The sequence below is a fragment of the Lygodium microphyllum genome, chromosome 19 (assembly GCF_053477565.2).
Source record: "Lygodium microphyllum isolate KBCC chromosome 19, Lygodium_microphyllum_v1.1.10, whole genome shotgun sequence".
Taxonomy (NCBI): Eukaryota; Viridiplantae; Streptophyta; class Polypodiopsida; order Schizaeales; family Lygodiaceae; genus Lygodium; species Lygodium microphyllum.
In genome coordinates this window covers 90299559-90319140 of record NC_141153.1, presented here as the reverse complement: position 1 = coordinate 90319140, position 19582 = coordinate 90299559, and the positions used below count along the sequence as shown (strand labels likewise).

General features: G+C 44.4%; 1 protein-coding gene across 2 annotated transcripts in view; it reads left to right on the top strand.

Annotated features, from left to right (window-relative positions):
• LOC148020139 (protein GAMETE EXPRESSED 2-like) overlaps positions 1 to 19077 on the top strand; it is a 303365-nt gene extending 284288 nt beyond the window's left edge. The window contains exons 19-20 of one of the 2 annotated variants that reach the window (XM_087700423.1): positions 13508 to 13664; positions 18970 to 19077. In XM_087700423.1, the coding sequence (XP_087556549.1) occupies positions 13508 to 13661 (154 nt within the window). In that variant the 3' untranslated portion in view covers positions 13662 to 13664; positions 18970 to 19077. Of the gene's footprint in view, positions 1 to 10307; positions 12252 to 13507; positions 13665 to 18969 lie in introns of those variants that run through there. The other variant, XM_087700424.1, reaches the window with a different exon arrangement.
• The last annotated feature ends 505 nt before the right edge of the window (positions 19078 to 19582 follow it).

Genomic DNA, 19582 nt, shown 5'->3' with positions numbered 1-19582 from the left:
TCGATCAAACAACTTTAGTTTGAGATGCTTTGTTGCCCTGAAACAAGGGGGACATAGTAGTCTGTTCTGAAGCTTTCTTAAACCATTACTTTCATGTGTTGGAAGACTGATATTTTGGGACTGAAAATCTGATTTTTTCACTGCTGTAATACTTAGAAAAACAGGGCAGCACTGCTATCGTACACTTTCATCTCAAATCTGTGTACTTGTTTGGTTCTGAATCAAGTGATCTAAAAGCTGAACTGATGCTTTCATGGGTCTTTGCTGTCATGAATGCAAAGCTTGATGTATGAAGGTGAAAGAAGGGTTCTAAAGCAATCAAGAACACGGTTTCCTCTATTTATGTGGGTTGATTATGTGGGCATGAAGAGCTTAATATAGCCAGATTTTCATCAGGCATAAAACTCAAAATTTGATGTTCATATAGTTATTATATGATCTGTATTTGGTTTGGAAGCAAAAACTTATGTGTTATAAGGCATCTATGGATCTAATTTGCATGTACAAGTCTCCATGCGTCTGGACCTTGAAACCCTTTATCTTTCTCTTCATCTCCCATCACTAAAAGCTTCTCTCCCTTCTTGAACTCTTCTTACCTAAGACCTAAGTCCTTGCGACTTTAAGTCATACATGAAAAATCCCCTAACACCAACCAAAGGGAAGATGGCTTGGGATGTCATCATACAGCGTAGATCTAGAGAAGGATTGGGGATCATAGACCCAAATAGCCAAAGCAAGGTTGTATCGGCTAAGTTCATTGTTAGGGGTTTGATTCTAGGCGAGGAGCTTGGGAAGAAACTTCTAATAAGGAGACTACAAGCTACCTAAGTCCTTGCGACTTTAAGTCATACATGAAAAATCCCCTAACACCAACCAAAGGGAAGATGGCTTGGGATGTCATCATACAGCGTAGATCTAAAGAAGGATTGGGGATCATAGACCCAAATAGCCAAAGCAAGGTTGTATTGGCTAAGTTCATTGTTAGGGGTTTGATTCTAGGTGAGGAGCTTGGGAAGAAACTTCTAATAAGGAGACTACATGCTATGACACCTACACATGCAGGACCATGGCAGCCCAATATCCATTGGATCTTTCAGGAGATTAGTACCAAAGACGTGAGGTCAGATTCGCAATTGCCATTATCAAATATCATCGGGACTTTATCAACTACCCCTAACTATAGTCAAAGAGAAGAGGAGACAACCAGTTCTCTTCAACCATTATTTGAGATCAGAGCCAAGCCACTGTCTTGGACAAAGGACATACCTATCATGGGGGAGTTTCTATATACAGGTTGTTCCATGAGTGAGAGATTGGTTTGCATTCTAGAAGTTACCACAGGAGACTCAGAGACAAAGACTACAGGATCTCAAGGGAGCCAAAACTATGATTGAGGTGGCGATGGAGGAAGTTCCACCAAATTGGCAGGCAGATACAATCACTTCTCAGACTTGGATTGATCCCTTCTCTAGAGGGGACATTCTTCTAGCAATCATTACGACTAGCAGAGACCGGACATCCACTTTCATGATTGAGGAGGATGGGTGCCTTTAGCGTGAGGATCTTGACTAAATAGTGTTCAGTGAATGCTCCAGGCAAAGGATTAGAGTAGTGGCACACTTCGAGAGGAAGTGGCATATTGATCCAAACTCAGCCACTTTCCTTGTAGATGGATGGAGATATTGGGCTTATCAAAGGAGGCCTCTACAAAGATTACAATGAAATAAAGGAGAGGGTGTGGAGGCATCCGTTCCTTGATTACTACTAGGCTAGGGAGAAGGATATAAATGAGCAGGATCAGAGGACAGCCAACAACCACCTTGGCACAAAGAGGGAATCTCAAATGAGTTCTTATAGGACTTTTGGAGGAGGCTTCATGACAGCCTCAAGCCTAGGAAGATACCTTTCTTCCTATGGCTTGTAGCACACACGAGCTTAGAGGTTGGCACTTTCTTTGATATAGCAAGGACCCAATGGCATGTGCACGATGTGGCGAGCCAAAGGAGACACAAAGACACTACCTATGGGACTACCCTAGAGCTTAGAAGGTGTGGAGGAGTGCCCTCACGGCTGATATTCCATGGCACAATAGAGACCATGATGGCCACATGGGGGAGTTGTAGCTTGGGTCACAAATAGAGGCAATGTGCAACTATGAGAATGTTTAGGGGAGTCTTTATTTTCTCATCATTAGACAGCAAAGTAGGATCACTATCTCAAAGTACTCGCAGGCACAATGGACCTAGGGAAACTATGACATATCGGAGCTAATTGCTAGTATCATAGCTTGGTACATCTAGATTGCGAGATGCAACCATGTTATTGACCTTTAGGAATTGAAGCACACTCCCGTCATGAGCTCCCCCCATCACGTCTGATCTCGCCCGCCCAGGTCATTCGCGCTGCCACATCAGCTGGCCCCCCCACGCCTCAACGGCTCGCGACTGCCTGGCGCCCCGCCTATCCATCTGTCCCCTCTGCCCCGACAGTTCGCGCCCCCCCCCCCCCCCCTCCAAAACAGACTCGGCCACCTGTCTCCGCCTATACCCCGCCCGCCCCCTGCCCCTTGTCTCCGCCTATACCCTGCCTACCCCCCCCCCCCCCCCGCCCGCCCTACTATCCCCGCCATACCCACCCGCCCTGCTGTCCCCCCCCCCCCCCCCTCCCACTAGGCCACCCTCTGGTCTAGACCCCCCCCCCCCAACCATCGTTCCCCCCCACCCTCCAGTTGCTCCCTCTCCTACAGCAACTTTCCCCCTCAAGTAGCACCGCGACATGATTGGTAGTTTTCTCAGAAGGGTCACACAATGGAAACCTCTAGTCAGACGTCTATGCACTCATCTCAGCAAGTGCCCCCTAGTCAAACACCTTGCGTGTCGTCCTCTCAGAGGAGCAGCTCTTAGCCGTCCGAGCTATGGAGTTGAAGCTAAAGGAAACAGCGATTTATGGTAGGTAGTAGAACATTCCCCAGCTAGGGCCCAACTTCGGGACTGGCTTCACTCCATGTTGTGCATTGGCACAACGCAGATCGCGGAGGCGGTCCTAATGGGCCAATGGATCTTCATGGTTAGGCTCAGTTCGGCAAACGCAGCCCACGAGTTACTTGCCAATTCACCATATGCGTCCACGAAGGGGGTCATATACATGGTTCCTTGGTATAGTAGCTTTACTGTGGAGGCATTTGCACTCCACAACAAGTTTCTTCGGCACCCGGTCACCCTTCTTTTCCCCGGCCTAGCGATAGAGTATCGCCAGTTGGTGGAAGACTTTGGATGGCTCTTCAGCACTGTCCTTCCCGCGTCTTTCACGGATGCAGTGACAGCAGCAGGAGTCCCAAAGGTACGGGTGGTAGTGAAAGAGGTCAAGAATATCCCATAGTTCCTAGAGATTGAGGCAGGCAGGCACTCCTTTAGGCAGCAGGTCATTGTGACGGGGCAGCCAAGGCAGTGCCTGTGCTACCATAACTTTGGGCATCAAGCAGCAGTGTGTACGCATTTTGGAGCCAAGGCGGCTCCGCCAACAGGCCTGCAGGTGGACGCTGACGGCTTTACACAGGTCCAAAGACAACAGAAAGGGAGATGGCGGGGGGGCGCAACCAGCTCCTCAAACTGAGCCTCGACAGCAAGGAGCAGGTGGGCAAGTGACGCCCCCTTAGCAGAGCACTCCACAGCCCCCCTTGCCCGCCCCACCCGGCAGGACCGTAGCCCCCCACATCCACTATCCGCGCCACAGACTACCTCACCTGAGATCCCACAACCTCCACACCCACCCCTCCCCCCCACTGACCCTAGCCCACAACCCCCCTTTCCAAGGCCACCAACCCTCCCCCAAACACCCACCATGCACCTCCATCCATCCCACCATCCTTCGATCGTCCTCCCCCCCACCACCTCCCCTACTGAGCACCCCCCCTGATTCGCACCCGGTACAAGTGTTCCCCCCCCAAACCCACCCCCCCTCCTCCCATAGAAGGTGATGAGCCACACACGCCTATATCCTCCTCGCACCAACAGTCTTCCCCCTCCCACACAACCACTAGCTCACCCCCCTTGCCGCCCATCACCCTTTCCTGAGACAGGCACAATTATTGCCACAGGAGTTCTTCCGCAATGGCCCATGGTCCTACTTGAGAGTTGCGGAGCGCGAAGAGTTCCCACTACCTCTGGAGGTGGGGATGTTCGTGGTTCGTAAGTCAAGGGGCAAGGTCCATCTACTAGCACCATCGGATGGACCAAACTACGTCTTTTATATTCAGCCCTCTCACTCAAGGAAGTGGACGACTACACAGATAGAGGAAGAGTTGAAGAGTCAGGTGGCGGACCACATCTCCTAGTGGATGGGAGAAGGACTAGCACTGTTTGCACAGCAGTGGCCTGGTTGCATGATGGACATTAACTGGTGGGCTAGTGCCGAGGTCCGACACTAGAGCATTATCTTTCGAGCCCCTCCATAGTGGAGAGCTCTGAGGGATGTGATGGAGTTGCCCCCGGCATAGGCGGCCCGTTTCTACTAGTGTACAGAATCAGGACTCTTAGCATGGTTGATAGATACATTGATAGTACCACTTGGAGCATCTAACACCCCTATGGCCTGGTCGAGGGCCACCATGGGGGGCTGGAGTTTGCCGTCTAGACCGGCGGCAAAGCGTACTTGCATGCCTCATAGCTTCTCCTCCTCATCAGCAACAGCCTCCACACCGAACAGATGCCTGATCGGTCAGTCACAGGTTTCTCCATGAGCTTACACCTTGCATCCTGGAATGTGAATAGTCTCCACTATAGTGGAGCACATGGTTCCAGGAAGTTGATTGTATGGCAAGAGGTGTAGCCTGCCCTTGCCGGACGGTTCGACATCCTACTTCTACAGGAGCACAAGCTAACCCCCACCTAGGCCCAACAGGTTGGGAAGGTACTTTTGGGCAGCTTGCACACTTATTGGGAGCACGCCATAGGCACCCACGGCAGGAGTGGAGGCGTATGCACCTCTATTGGCCCAAGTCTCACCGCCTATATACGAGACCACAGGACGATAGTGGCAGGGAGGGTTCTATGGATCAGATTGGATATTGGGGACTTGTGCCTTGGAGTCCTCGATGTCTATGCCCCTACGGAGGTTAGGGCACGCAGCAAGTTCTGGGTGGAGATCGCGGATAGGACTCCCAGAGGTGGACTCCTAGATCATTGGAGGAGACTTCAACAACCTGGAGGCTTTGGAGGACTAGCAGGGCAGAGGCAAAAACTACCAGGGCATGGCTGGGGAGGAGCAGGAGGCATGGGAGATCTTTCTGCTAGCAGTAGGAGCACGCGATGCCTGGAGAGACCCTGCCTTCCATAGGAGGGAGAGGTCGTTGGACTTGTCTTGAGGATACAGGCGGCTAGGTGGAAACCTGCTGGAGCAGTTGGACAGGTTCTATGTGGGAGAGTGGGGAGGCTCTCATGGAGGCCAGATTGAGCAGTTGGCAGGCACCACGTTGTTCGATCATCGCCCGGTTCTCCTAACACTTGATCCCCCAACATCCGCTCTAGACACACGATCCTGTCAGATCCCTGATCGATCTATAGGAGGGAGGAGGTGATGAGACAGATAGAGCAAATTTGGACTAGAGAGTGGGACAGGAGGGACGGGATAGCAGAGGAGGTTGCAGAGGTCCTAGCCGAGTCGAGCAGAATCTGCCAAGAGGCAGCCATACAGGCCAAGCAGCAAAGCTAGGAGGAGGAGAGAACACTCCGGCGGGACCTAGCAGCCATGAGAGATTATTACAGGAGGCACCAGGGGATCCCACCCTTCACGCACAGGAGATGCGTGCGCAAGCAGCCATTGCTGGCCTAGAGGACAGGCACTCAGAGTTCTCCTTCCGAACCTCAGCAATCTTTAGGACGCGGAAGGGAGACAGGATGTGCAGGAGGGAGTTCTTCCAAGTGCACCAGCCTCGCACTGTAGGAGAGCAAATACGCAACCTTCGGGATCAGTATGGGAGGATTCATTCTAGCCCAGATGAGGTAATGGAGATTGCCACCGACTATTACACACGCCTTTTCCAGCAAGAGATAGCTTCAGCTAGAGGACAAAGATGTAGATAGCAGATCTGGAATCACATCCCGTCCCTTGTCACAGAGGAGATGGGACGCTTCCTCCTAGCCTTCTTCACAGAGAAAGAACTAGAGGAGGCTTTCCATACATAGGATGGGCAGAAATGCCCGAGAGAGGATGACCTCTCTAAGGCCGCCTTCACTACCTACTGGGAAGTGGTGAAGGACCCCCTACTAACGGCCTTCCAGGAGATTTTCACTTCAGGTCAAATGCCAGGGAGTCTTTCCGCAGGCCTTATCAGTCTTCTCCCCAAAGGGGGAGACCAGTTGGAGCTCTCCCAGTGGAGACCGATCACCTTATTGTCAGTAGCCTATAAGGCACTGGCAAAGATGATTGGTAGGTGACTATGCCCCGTGCTTCCAAACATCATCCATGACACACAGACAGGCTTTGTCCAAGATAGGAGCATCCTTGACAATGTATTTACCTTCTTTGAGGCGACAGAGTGGGCTCAGCATTATGGGCAAAGACAGGTTGTACTACTCTTGGATTTCGAGAAAGCTTATGATAGGGTGGATTGGGATTTCATAGAGGGCACCATGGTGAGGTTGGGATTCCCCCAGGTTTGGATTCGCAGTGTCTCCGCCCTTTACAGATCGGCCACTAGCAGGGTTCTCATAGGCGGAAGCCGAGGGGAGGAGTTTCGCCTAGAGAGATCGGTTCGATAGGGCTGTCCCCTAGCCCCATACCTGTTTTTACTCTTCGCAGAGGCGATGTCTCACTTCCTCAGGTCACGTGTGAGCGGGTTACGCGGCCTCCGACTTCCAATGAGAGAGGAGACTGAGTTGTTAGATTCAGAGTATGCAGATGATAGAGCACTCTACATAGAGGACGATGAGCTGATGCTGGAGAGAGTGAGGCTAGCTTTTGACGTGTTATGTTCTACAACGGGAGGGAAAATCAATTGGTGAAAGTCGGTTGGTTTCCTCATAGACCCGGACTCTAGCACGGAGTGAGGCATCCACCTAGGATTTAGATGGGTGAGCAGAGGACAAACCGTCCGGTACCTAGGGTTCCAGGTGGGACTCGACATCACTCTTGCCCAACAGTTTCTTCCTGTCCTTGATTCTATTCGGAGGAAACTGACCTACTTGAGCACGGCTGGCCTCTCACTGGCCGGTTGAGCCCTGGTGGTTAACGAGGTCCTCCTAGCAATAGCCTAGTACATCGCCTCTCGTGTTGGTGCTTCTCCTCATCATGCGTAGTGCAGCTTCGCCACCTAGTGCGGAATTTCCTTTGGTCAGGGCCAAATGGTTCCAGGGATTCCAAGGCCAACGTGGCATGGGCGACCATCATATGGCATGAGTCAGAGGGAGGGCTTGGGATCATAGACCCAGAGTATCAGAGTATGGCCGTCTTGGGCAAGCTAGTTGTCCACGACCTCACACCTGGCAGGCAGACCTAGAAGGTCTTATTGCATGAGGGCCTCCAAGACTATAAACCGAGGCTTTGGTGGTGAGTGGAGGCCGTCCCTAAGATGGATCTTCACGTCAGCCCAGATTACCCCCTCCCCAGATCACCTTTCCTACACAGCTTTCTTTGCATGTGGCAGGGCCTCTGTAAGGCCCTAATCCAGAGCCCCCCAGGCTGCCAGGAGGAGATAGACCGTCAGGCGGTGATGTGGAACCCCCAGGTCAAAGATCGGGTTGGGGCAAGCGAGCGCCCCCACATCTAGTGGGCTGGTTGGGAGGCGGGCCCGGCTCGTACCATCAGGACATGGTGGGAGGTGTACAAGATGGCGAACAAAGAGGTGCTGCAACAAGTATCAAACTACCAAAGAGGAGTGGAGTTGAGGAGAAGGAAGATAGACACAGCAATACCTCTGGAGTGGTTTGCTCCCCGGATACGAGAACTGATAGAGCCCGGGACGTATGGGCAGCTAGGTTTTCACCAGCAGGCACCCCCCTACAAGTGGCAGGCAGAGTGGGCGGCGCCCCACAAGGGACTTTCTTCGCCGTTCAGGAGGGGGGGCGTCTGGCCCTTGACAGAGTGTAGCAAGATGAGGGGATAGCTGCCCTTTCGTGGAGGAGGATTCGGATGGTGGGCCTTCATGGAAAGACATGACGAATGGACCCCTATGTTTTATGGAAGGAGCTCAAGGAGTGGCGCCTTTGGATCTGGGAGGGCAAACTACTTGATGAGCTGGAGTGGGATCCAGTAGAGTGGCTATGGCTGGCCACAACGGTCGCCAAGAAGCCATCCAGGTTCCTAAAGTACACTGTTAGAATTGGCAAACACGTACTGATACAGGAGGATATGGATTGGGCACCGTCACGTAGCAGGCACTGGGTGAAGCATAGCATCATGGAGCCTTTCCGACGAACCTTCTGGCGCCCCCTATGGGATAGCTGGAGGCTGAGGAGGGTGTCGTATTTCTTATGGCTAGTGGCACATGGAGGCTTAGCGGTGGGAAGTTGGCTTGCCCAAATGCAGCAGGAGGGAGGTTGTAAGCGCTGCACACAGCAGCCTCTAGAAACCCCAAAGCATTGCCTTTGGTCATGTGAGGAGATGCAAGTCGTGTGGAGACGAGCATGCCGCATCCTTCGTCGTATAGCACCCAACCTTAGATGTATCTCATGGGGAGCTTTCTGTTGGCAGGCAGCCAGCCAGGGCCGTCACCTTCTGTATGAGGCCAGGATGCAGGACACAATATTCATTATCATGGCAGGGTCGTGTGCAGTGGTCGGTTTGGAGTCTCTACCCATCCACAAGGTACTGGACACAGCAGACCGCTTGGAGGTATGGGAGATCATAGGGAGTCTAACTGGATGGCATATTTGGAAGGCGCCGTGTCAGAGGGCTTTCGGCAGAGAGACACTCTCAGTACGTGCAATCTTAGCGAAGCTCTGGACCTCCATCATCCACTCCCTCGCGGCCAATGGGACCAGGTGCACGGCAAGTCTAGGGCTCGTCAGGAGCTCCGTTGTCATTTCATGCGCACTTGGGGTGGCCAGAACCTGTTCTTCGTGATGCAGGCAGGCAGCCCCGTTTGGTGATACCCCCCCCTCCCCCCCCCCAATGGCTTCTTACCCCCAAACCGCCTTGAGAGGCTTGTATACATGATGTAGTTGTGACTTTGCATCAGCTCTAGCTAGTCTATCGAGCATGAGCACCCCATTGTAATCAGTTTTTTTGAGTAATATAATCAGCCACATTTTACTTGCAAAAAAAATTGCCCTTTAGGATGTATCCATTGCGAAGACTCTATCGAGGATTCGGATAGAGATCATTCACACTCTCCTACAGGGGATGGGGGAGGATGCTTGGCATTATAGCCCACGAGATTGGTTGTTTACACAACCATTGTATCTATGATGTACCTAGTCACTCTTTATAAAGTTCCTTGTACATTGTATTTACCTCAGGGTTTTTCGCCAAGGTGTTATTAATAGGATTTCCTTTTCTTGAAAAAGAAACAAATAATGCTTTGCCTGCTTCAGGGTATTGAGGATCTCCTTCGTGCTTAAGAACAAATTTGGTTAGTGTTGCAAGTGTACAATTTAGAGTTAAATGGGAGGCTGAAGGAGAGGACCCAATTCAACTCTTATGCAAAAACACGAGGGTCAATGTAGTTCTCATAGAGGATGATGGAGGACAGCAATACAACAATGATGCAGGGATTGCTGGGGTGTTTTATTGCTTTCTGTCAGATCTTGTGGGATTTCCCACCATCGGCAATCATGAAATTGACTCAAACTAAAGATCTTCTAAGCTTCCTCAATCATCAATCCCTGCCGAAATGGCCTTGCTTCTTGACTGGCCTTTACAGAGGAAGAATTGGAATTTGTCATAAAAAGATGAAAAGAGGCAAACTCTCATGCCTCATGCCCTGCCTGTGGAGTTTTAGCAAAGTTTCTAGAAAATGTGTTCAAAAGAAAGGTGCAGTTGCTGAACAGCATGGGGCGTATCCAAGTTTGTCATCGGTGGCCTCATTAAGATCCTTCCCAAGTCTACCGGGAGACTTCAGCTGAGTAACTGATTTCCTCTGATCATGCTGAACACAGGACGTCACATGATGGCAAAGGCACTTGCATACCGTATTAAACCCTGAGCTCTTGCACTGAATGCAATATGGGTTCATCTTTGGGAGGAGACTTCAAGACCCTATCCTCAAATCGGTCACACTGACTGACTGCACTTTGCAAAGCGCTACGCAATATATCCTTGTTGATATGGATTTTAAAAAGTCTGATGACTGAATTTCATTTTTGTTGCAGCTCCTGAATGCCCTAGGATTTGGAGTCGCTGTTGCAAGATGGTGGAAGCAGTGTTCACTAATGCAACAGCCTGGGTTTGCATCAATGAGCTCTTATCCAAAGGCTTCAAGCTGCAGAGGTCAGTATGGCAGGGGCATCCGTTCACCCTTCTCCTCTGCACCATAGCAACGAAGCCAGGGCAATCCAGGGCAAGACTGAGCAAGGGACTGCCAATCCCAAGTGGTGACACCATCGCGGATCTGAGTTTCAACATAATGAAGGAGGAAGAGTAATAACTTCACGGGTGCCTAGGGTGCCCCATAGGCAGGGGCGGCTCATCGTTCGAAGTGGCCTTTTGAAAAAGTCAAGGAGAAGCTACAGTGCTGACGGGTAGACCTATGGTCTGGTGGGCGAGCCTGTTGTCATTAACGCCATCTTCTCCTCATATGCTCATTTCACAGGCAAACCATTTCCCGTTCTCTAGTCTAGTTGTGTACAGTTTGAATCTCTCCTCCGAATATATATCTGGAGCTTTGGAGATGCAAGGAAATGGGTAGCCATCGGCTGAGAGCACGTCACTGCAAGAATGGGAAAGGATGGCCTAGGTTTGGAAGTACTAGGCAGCAAAACAGGGCGACTGATTCTCTCTTTGCTGCAGCGGATTAACTCGGGGCAATTCGGGAATTTTTCGGTGAAGTTGTGTAGAGACAAGGGCTGATTTCAGTTCAGTACTGACGCTGGGATGACGTGGGCGGATAAAACCCTCCGGTACCAAAGTAAAGTTCATCATCTCTAATTCCAAAGCCCTTGTAGAGAGCTGGCAGAGTGTGATTAACGGCGCCGTGTGGTGTGCGGAGTAGCAAAGGGTACTTGTTCTTACTGTAGGTGATATGGATGCAGCATGCAATCTTTGAAGGGTGCATCTGCCCGTCACTGACAAACCTAGGCTTGCTTCCAGATTGAGATGCAGCCGGCCTGGATTGGAAGCCCCCTGGAGAGGGTTAGAGAGAAGGTCCACAATCCTGCTGAAGTATACGACTGGCTACAAGTCATCTTCGTTAATAAAGTAGACAGGACCAACTTCACACCACGTAGTGGACAGCCCCTAGGGTAAAGGGGCCATTAGAGTGACAGCAAAATTCACTGTGGTCAGAAACACAACAGACGCACCGATTTCTGCAACTTTTCCATCCATAAGGATGCTCACAAATTTCTGCGATCAGACCAATGAGGAGCACCTGTACCGTCATGAGGGGCACCTGTACCGTCATGGGGGGCGGTCACCTTATGGGGCCCCCAGCCTATTGGACTTCTTGCAAGAACGTGAACTACTGAAGGCGAGAGGGAGAGCAAGCTTCAGCAGAACTTTCTGCCTATTAGATGGAGACTAACGATCAGTACTACTAACTTTCATGTGTCTTCTCTGACGAGAAAGAAGAAAATGTTTCCCACCTTTTCAAGGACTGCACTATGCTTTGCAGCAGGATATAGCATTGGTTTGAGAAAACTATGTTTTCATTTAGGTTTTATAACACTATTGAATCTAAACAAGTGCTCCCTGGTGATAAGCTACTCTGATTGAAGAAGTTTGGAGGCATTGGGCAGTCATCATAATAGTCATAAAGTGAATTTGGGCCATTGTGCATGGTGATGCCAGGTTAAGGAAAGGAGATATCAATACTGCCTTTGATAGTTGTTTTGGGGATGTTATGAACTTTTTCAGAAGAACCCAGCACGATTTAGAGCAGCCCTTAAGGCATATATGTGAGTTTCCTAAGAAGTTAGGTTCTATTCCCAAGAATGAACTAGTGCATTTCAAGCTCCCGTATGGGGCAATATAAGGGTATCTAATGACCTATAAATGGCATCACATTTATAAAATGACTTTTTATGAGGTATTAGGAAACAATGCTTGTTCTGCAAAGCAGTCCAACATGTCTTGAATAAACAATGATCTCATGTAAAGGGACCAATAAAGTGACACCTTTGAAAACAAAAATACACCTCATCCCAATTTGGTGATAATTTTCCAAAAAAGATGCAACCTTTTTAGCAACTTAAAGTAATGATGCAAATTGTTTCATATTACATATAAGCATAACATGAGGCAAACAATTGAGCTATATAAACATTTTTATATTTTGAATTTTGTGAGACTTTAAAACAATTCATAGTTGAGTGTCTGGCCCCTCAATGTCACTCTTTTTTGAATCTGTCATCAACTAAGTGTACAACAAAGTGTACTTGATAAAAATATCAAAATGCCTAAAGGTTTTTTTGAACTCCATATGATATATATTTTGACTATTAAAGAACATTTATATACCTCACTTAGAAAAATGAATATAATGGAACAATATTGGATGACACTTTGTTGGCCCCTTTATCCTTTTGGATGTTATGGCCTATACATATCTCCCGTGCCAAGAAGGAAACACCTCAGGGATACTAAAGTAACAAAAGAAGGGAATGTGTTGAGAATCTTAGTTATGTTTTCTTTAAGGATAGGAAGAAGGGCCCTTTGGTGTGTGGAGACTAGTTGGCCAATTGGGATTTATACTTAGCAATGAATTTTTCATTATTTGGCAAAAGCTTTGTTTTTCTATTAACCTACCTTGCCTCAACTCATTTTGAACACTTGATCAATCTATTACTATCCTTGAGTAAGTGTCCCCTAATTCATTTATACCCTTTCATACCACTTGTGAGCTATATGAGACGAACTAGGGACACATAGTTTTGTAATCCTCTCCATTTTAATTTGGCTTTCTTTCTATCCAGAGCTAACCACATTTTCTTTTTAAGAGGTAAACCTTAGATGCATATCTAACATACTTCAAGTTTTGACCTATGTGTGCTTTTCCTATGAGCTCTTTTGTGTAACAAGGATTTTTTCCCTTGAAAATTTAAAGGCTAAATATATATAAGAATTTAAGTGTGCTACTATTAAGGAGATGTGATGTTTCATAGAGTCCATTTTCAAAGTTATCTTAAGTGAACAAACTCTAGGATCCTACATTTGTAATATCAATGACTTGATTGTCTCAAATATGTGGTATCTCATCTTCATTGTCTCAAATGTGTGATATCTCATCTTGAAGAGTTAAAACATGCTTTAAAAAAGACTTAGCTAGTATATTTTTGTAAGACTATGCTAGAAAGATATTTAGTTTAATCCTTCTAAAATCAAATATTCATGGTGATATGTTTTGTCCAATTAGGTTGTCAAATGCAAGTAAGGATATGGAGAGTATAATGAGTTTTCATGTAAAGAAACAATTGGCATCTTTTAAGACCTTCAAGGGTTTATCATTTAAACTAAGAAGTTTTCGAAGACATGAAGAAGAATATGGCTTACTATCAGAAATGGAATAAAAGGTTTTTAGAATCCTCTTTCCTTTTCTTTTATGAAATCAAACCTTTATGTTTCTTACGATTAATCTTACAACCAATGCCTTTTAGGGTTTTTGAGAAAGTTAAACTATGTTTAATTGTTTGTTAAGCATCCTCTTCATAATGTTACCTTTTTCAAAGTTTCGATTTGCCTTTAAAAATCTACATATTGAAAAAGTATTTGTAAATGCTCCTTATGCAAGTTGGTTTCCTCTCTACGGTTACCTACCTTTGTTTTAGATTACTATTTATATTTCTTATACAGCTCATTTGATATGCTAACTTGTATATTTTAAGTATCTTTTCAAAGTATGATAATATATTTTAAGCGATCTTGTCAAAATATGATAGTTTTGAGAAACTATATACTTTCTTTGTCAACTAATCTTCAATGCTCAAAGTATTTATAAGACGTTTTGCACAATCATAGTGAAAATTCTATTATTTTTACTTGGTATAGTGAAGGTATGTATTTTTATAATAAGATCGCTCAACACACCTCCACTCACACACACTCTCTCTCAATAATGGGAGCAAGTTAATATAATGGAAGAAGAAAATAGAAAGCTTTAATAGTTGAACTAATAGAGCTTTCGCATTATAGATGTACCTAAAGGGTAAATATAACTAAAGTCTTCTACCCTTATATAAACAAAAATTAGAGATAGGGCTAGGTTATTTCTCTAGGGTGGTGCATCCTTTAGAATTAGTGTTCCTTTTACATTTTAGGGTTTGGACCATTGTGAATTAGGATTTGCACTCTCTTTTGGATGTTCTATTCACTTTGTGAAATCTAAACTTGTCATTCCTTGAAGCATACTTGTGTCTTGTTAGGTTATGCCTACACTAACAGAATGACAAATATATGTGCACAACTTACACAACAATTGCATATCCGAGAAATTCAACGGTGGGTGATGATACAATGTATACAGGAGTGAGCGTGGCTCTCATAAAATAATACAACAATAATAATCCGATATCCTTGAAGTACAATAATAATATACTAGTATCTAAAATAATATAATAAAGCTCCTCAAAATAATAATCATTTCAAAATAATAGTCTCTGCACTTGCACTTTGACCTTTTATTTAGTCTTCTTCAAATATCATTAACATTATTTCCCTTTGAGAGGAGTAGCAATCCCATGACATGCATCTCAAAGGTAAATGTAGAATGTCAAAAATAGTGGATGAAGTAGCTCTAAAGAAGGAATGGTCTTGTACAAAGGATAATACATAGTTAGAAGACTTTCCCGTGGACTCTTCTATCAAGGATAGATGATGAAGCAAAGAATCTTGAACTGTTGAAGATGGAAAAAAGTATTGTGGCCAAGGAAAAGGGGACTTATTGAGAAAGATATTGGAGCAACACCTATGGTGATATTGACAAAAGATAGATTCCAATTCAATAAGCTATTAAAGCACATGATTCTTCACTAGACAAAATATAGGTGGTGGTTGAAGGAATCATTCCCTATCTACTTGAAATACCTTGTCCTTCTTGCTTCAAAGTTGATTATTTGGCACTGGGACAAATGAAATGGAAAGGGAAAAAGTGCAACTGACTAAGAAAGATAGGTCTAACCAGGGCAAGCAAAGACTTCCTAGGTATGTTCTAACATTGACGTGCCTTAAGTAAATGTGGAAGATGTTGGGAAAAGGGCTAGGAGTTAGAGACGAAGCTGACTAATCAGGTTTACGAAACGCATCCAACTTGAGGACTCCTAAGTGCAGTTTAGTACGTATGAGTGAATATTATCTTTTTTATATCTTTGTCTCTTTTTCTTTTTATTTGTTTTTGTTATATTTTTTTGTGTTGTTTTTTCTTCTACTCTTTGTTTCTTTTTTTCTTAATCTTAACTCCATGACTTCTTAGATATTGACAGTTCCTCCTGTGAATTAGCAGTTATGGGAAGTAGTTGCTCTTCTAAAATTATGGAAGGTAGTGTCACAAAAATTAGCTTTTTAACAGTCAATAACTTGTCTATTTCGGCTCCTCAAGCATCTTGGTCCTTGATGCCAATCTACATTTGGGACTCTTTCTCTTTCTCTTGGATTTCGATGGGACTTGGGATGAGGTTAGTGGAGGTGGCTTTATAGGTTGTTTCAGCAAGCAAATCCAACAATTTCCTACATAAAACCATGGAGCATGTAGCAATGCTAAGAACCCATCCCGGCTTTAGGATAACTCTCTGTCAATGCTTCTTTTGATTATATGCCCTAGGCTATCTCATACTTCTAAATGCAGTTCTATTCCAAACATCTTGAGAAGCTGTTGCAATATTCCTAATAGCACTGATATTTCCTTCGGTTCTAGGATAATTTCTACTAAGTGATTTCCTCTTGTCTACTTGTGCCTTGAGGAGTTCCTTTAGAACTATTTGGCCACCCTCACTAGGTTTTCTATCTAACTCTAATACATAATTATTAATCTTCTTGGAAGAAGAGATAAGACTATCTTTACTGAAAAAGCAATGACAATCTAGACATCTAGTAAGCTTAAGCGTATGTTGTGTGCTTCATAGTCCACATTACATTTTGTTACACACTTGAAATGTCTTCCAAGCATGACTTGATTTTCCATGTCCTCTCAATTTGGAAGCACATAGAAAAACACTGGGCAAGTTTTTAGTCGCAAGAGTTAAAACAATTGTGCATCTTCCTAGGAGAGAATATGGTGATCCTCCATATGGTCTAATGGATGCATTGGTTGGAACAAGTTCAGGTATTCTAGACATCGTAAGTCAAAATATTGCAATCTAAACCTTCATCAATGATGAGCTCTTACTTAGCAAATAGCTTGACTCTAAGATATGTTGGAGGTATTAGCTATTCGTCTTTAAGGTTAGTGTTTGAGACTTAGGCCTTTAGAATATCAAGTTGTGTGTATCTTATTAGGGTGCTAGAAGATGCCTTGTGTGTTAGACAATCAAGATACATATAAGTGATGCCACACTCAATGTGTCTAAGATCAAATCTTTGGGAAATTATATATCGCCATCCGATCTACTAGTTGTGGCCTTGGCTTGAGTTGCTAGCTTAGTCATCTTAAGATGTCAATGGACAGTTGGATGAGAATGTACAATCTTAGTTGACTCCTAAAGGTTCAAGACTTGTAGACTTCATAGTCTAGTCCACTACTAAGCATGTCAATTGAGCATAAGGTTCTTAGTAGCCAGATGGAAAACTCTTTCGCTCTTCTTGCTAAGTCAAGGTCTTGTGTGACCTTGTGTGCTTTGATTGTTTTGAATCTCTAGGACTGTCAACTCTTCTTGGATCTCTCAATTTTGTTTCTTAAAGTTCCTATCCTTCAAATTTGTCTCTCTTGGTCAATCTTCCTTATGATCAAGCACTAAGTACAAGTGTTAAAATTGCGGGATCAATGGGTGGATTTTTCTCTCAATCACTTTAGTCTTGGTGCACTCTAAGACTTGAAATGATTTGAATCTTGTTAGATACATACAACAATTGGAAGCGTGAGCACTTAATGGCACCTTGGTTAGATGATTTTCTCCCCTCAACTTGTAGTGTGTCCTATGCTTAGACGTGAAAATGATTGTTGTCATTGTACAATATGATCCTAAATGTCCCTAGGTAATGTTAGGCTAATTGGTGTTGCCTAGGTGCTAGGTGTGCCAGGTCCTTGTGATGTGACAAAGTGTTTCCTAGACCTCTTGACCTTTGTTTGTATAAGCTTCTTAATGAATTCCCAAGGCACTTAAATGCTTCTTCCAACCATGTTTTAAGGTCATATGATTTATTAAATTGTATTGCAGTTTGCTATGACTACCTTTTCCCTCCTTTCTTGCTCTCTTTAACTATTTTGAAATGTTTTGTCCTCCAAAAATCTATTCTTGTTATGTACAATTATAATATTAAATTTTGAAAAGGAGAACATCTTTATGGTTTAATAAAAAGTGCTTTCAAAACTTGGAGGAACTTTGTATACACATCTTGGTTCATCGATACGCCCATTGCTTATTCCTTTTTAGAGACCAAGAAGCACTACCTTTACATTGAAATTTTGAAGGGTTGGGGAGAATATTTGAAAGCTCAACGAGTGTGACATTAAAGTGATCCAAAGCATAATAATGTTAAATGCTACATCACATTTCAACTTTTGTGATGTACAACTATTTATTATAAAATTTATAGAACTCTTTCTGAAAAGATGGAAAGTGGAATTGGAAGCCCAAGGCTGGCTCTCTCTCTCTCTCTCTCTCTCTCTCTCTCTCTCTCTCTCTCTCTCTCTCTCTCTCTCATATCTGTTTATTTTTGTAGTAGTACTCTAATACGGCAATTTGAGATTCTAATGTATGGATTATAGGTCAATCAATGCATCTAGAATCAACTTGAGGCTCTACAAGTTATTTGGCATGGGATCTAGCTTGCTTCAAACATTTTCTAATATATTTGGTTCCCATGAAAACAACAAATGATTCATTATGAATATTTGCTTACTAACCAATTTTATATTCCTATGCTCTATCACATACATGTGCTTTGGATTTGAATCATGCATATAGAGTACCTACTTTATGTTGAAGCTTAGACAATAATATAAAACCTTCAGGGGTATTGAAACTAAGTGCCTTGCTAGTATCTTGAATTAAATCAGTGATAATAATTTCAAGTATTTATTCTTGAAGAGAATATTATATGGATGGTAGCAACTGTAGAATATTCTTCAATTGCAAAAACTTTTCTTTGAGCCAAAAAAACTTGATAGTTTTCCTTTTAAATGGCATGCAATCTCTTGATCAAAATGTAATTTATTTTCTAAATTCAATTTTTAGTTTTTTATATTTCAAGGCAGTAGCGAATTACCTTTAAAAAAGAGCAATGATCTTGTACATGATAGTGCACCCTTGTTACTCTATGTGTATGCAAAATTTTCCTTCTTTAGAATTATCCATCCTATTTATTGTTGAGATGGCAAGCTCAACACATGCAGACATTGATGATGGACCGCCTTGCTAGATGGGTCCACATGTCTATACTTAGCATATTAGTGATCATTATGATTCTCATATAGCCACTAACTTATCACTTATTATATTTAGTTTGTTACATCTACCTGCAGGCAGAGCTGCTGACGCCAGTCAATTACTATAGTTTGTTATGCACTATTTGACTTAGTAGGCCACTTTTCTTTATGTTGTATCTTATCTATATTTTGTGTACATTATATAACATGTGAAAGAAGATGAAAAAAATGGCAAGAAATCATTTTGGCCTCCCTCTCTCTTCTTGTGTTCTTAAGTGAGCTTCCTCTTATGTGTACAGTGTGTGTTTGGCATTGCAACTCAAGCAAGTCCCCCCACCATGTGATTCTTGACATGGTATCAGAGCAATGCCACTAAGAGAGGCTAGTTTTGAAGACTAAAGTGAAGGAGAAGAAGAAAGGTTCGAGCAAATAAGCAAGAGGTAAAAAGCTCTCCCATTCTTCCAGTCTTTCTCTTGGATAGTGCCTGTGGAGGCATTGAAAGTAGGACAGAGTGAAAATCTCATATTGTTCTGAGATTTGTTGTGGTGTAGAGTACTGTATATTTACAGAATAACCCTTCAGGGTTATTCTAGAATTTTTTGGGCATCTAAGGCTATTTCGAGCCTCGTTTTAGAGCCTCAAGGTTACGGATATTAATTTCATGGTAGAAAGCCATTTTCAGATTTTGATGAGCTAGTCTATCTCATGATTACCGAAGAGATTAATATGTAGTGTAACTCATCTGAAAGAAATGGTAAACATATTCAAGCATTTTACTCAAGTTCGAGAAGGGGACGTGGTAGATCCTCTTCGAGAGGCCGCGGTATGGGACATAGTGGTGATAACCAACAAGTTAAATCAGTAATTTGGTGAAATGCAGGTCTCAAGAGGCTGTAGAAACTTTAGAGGCAA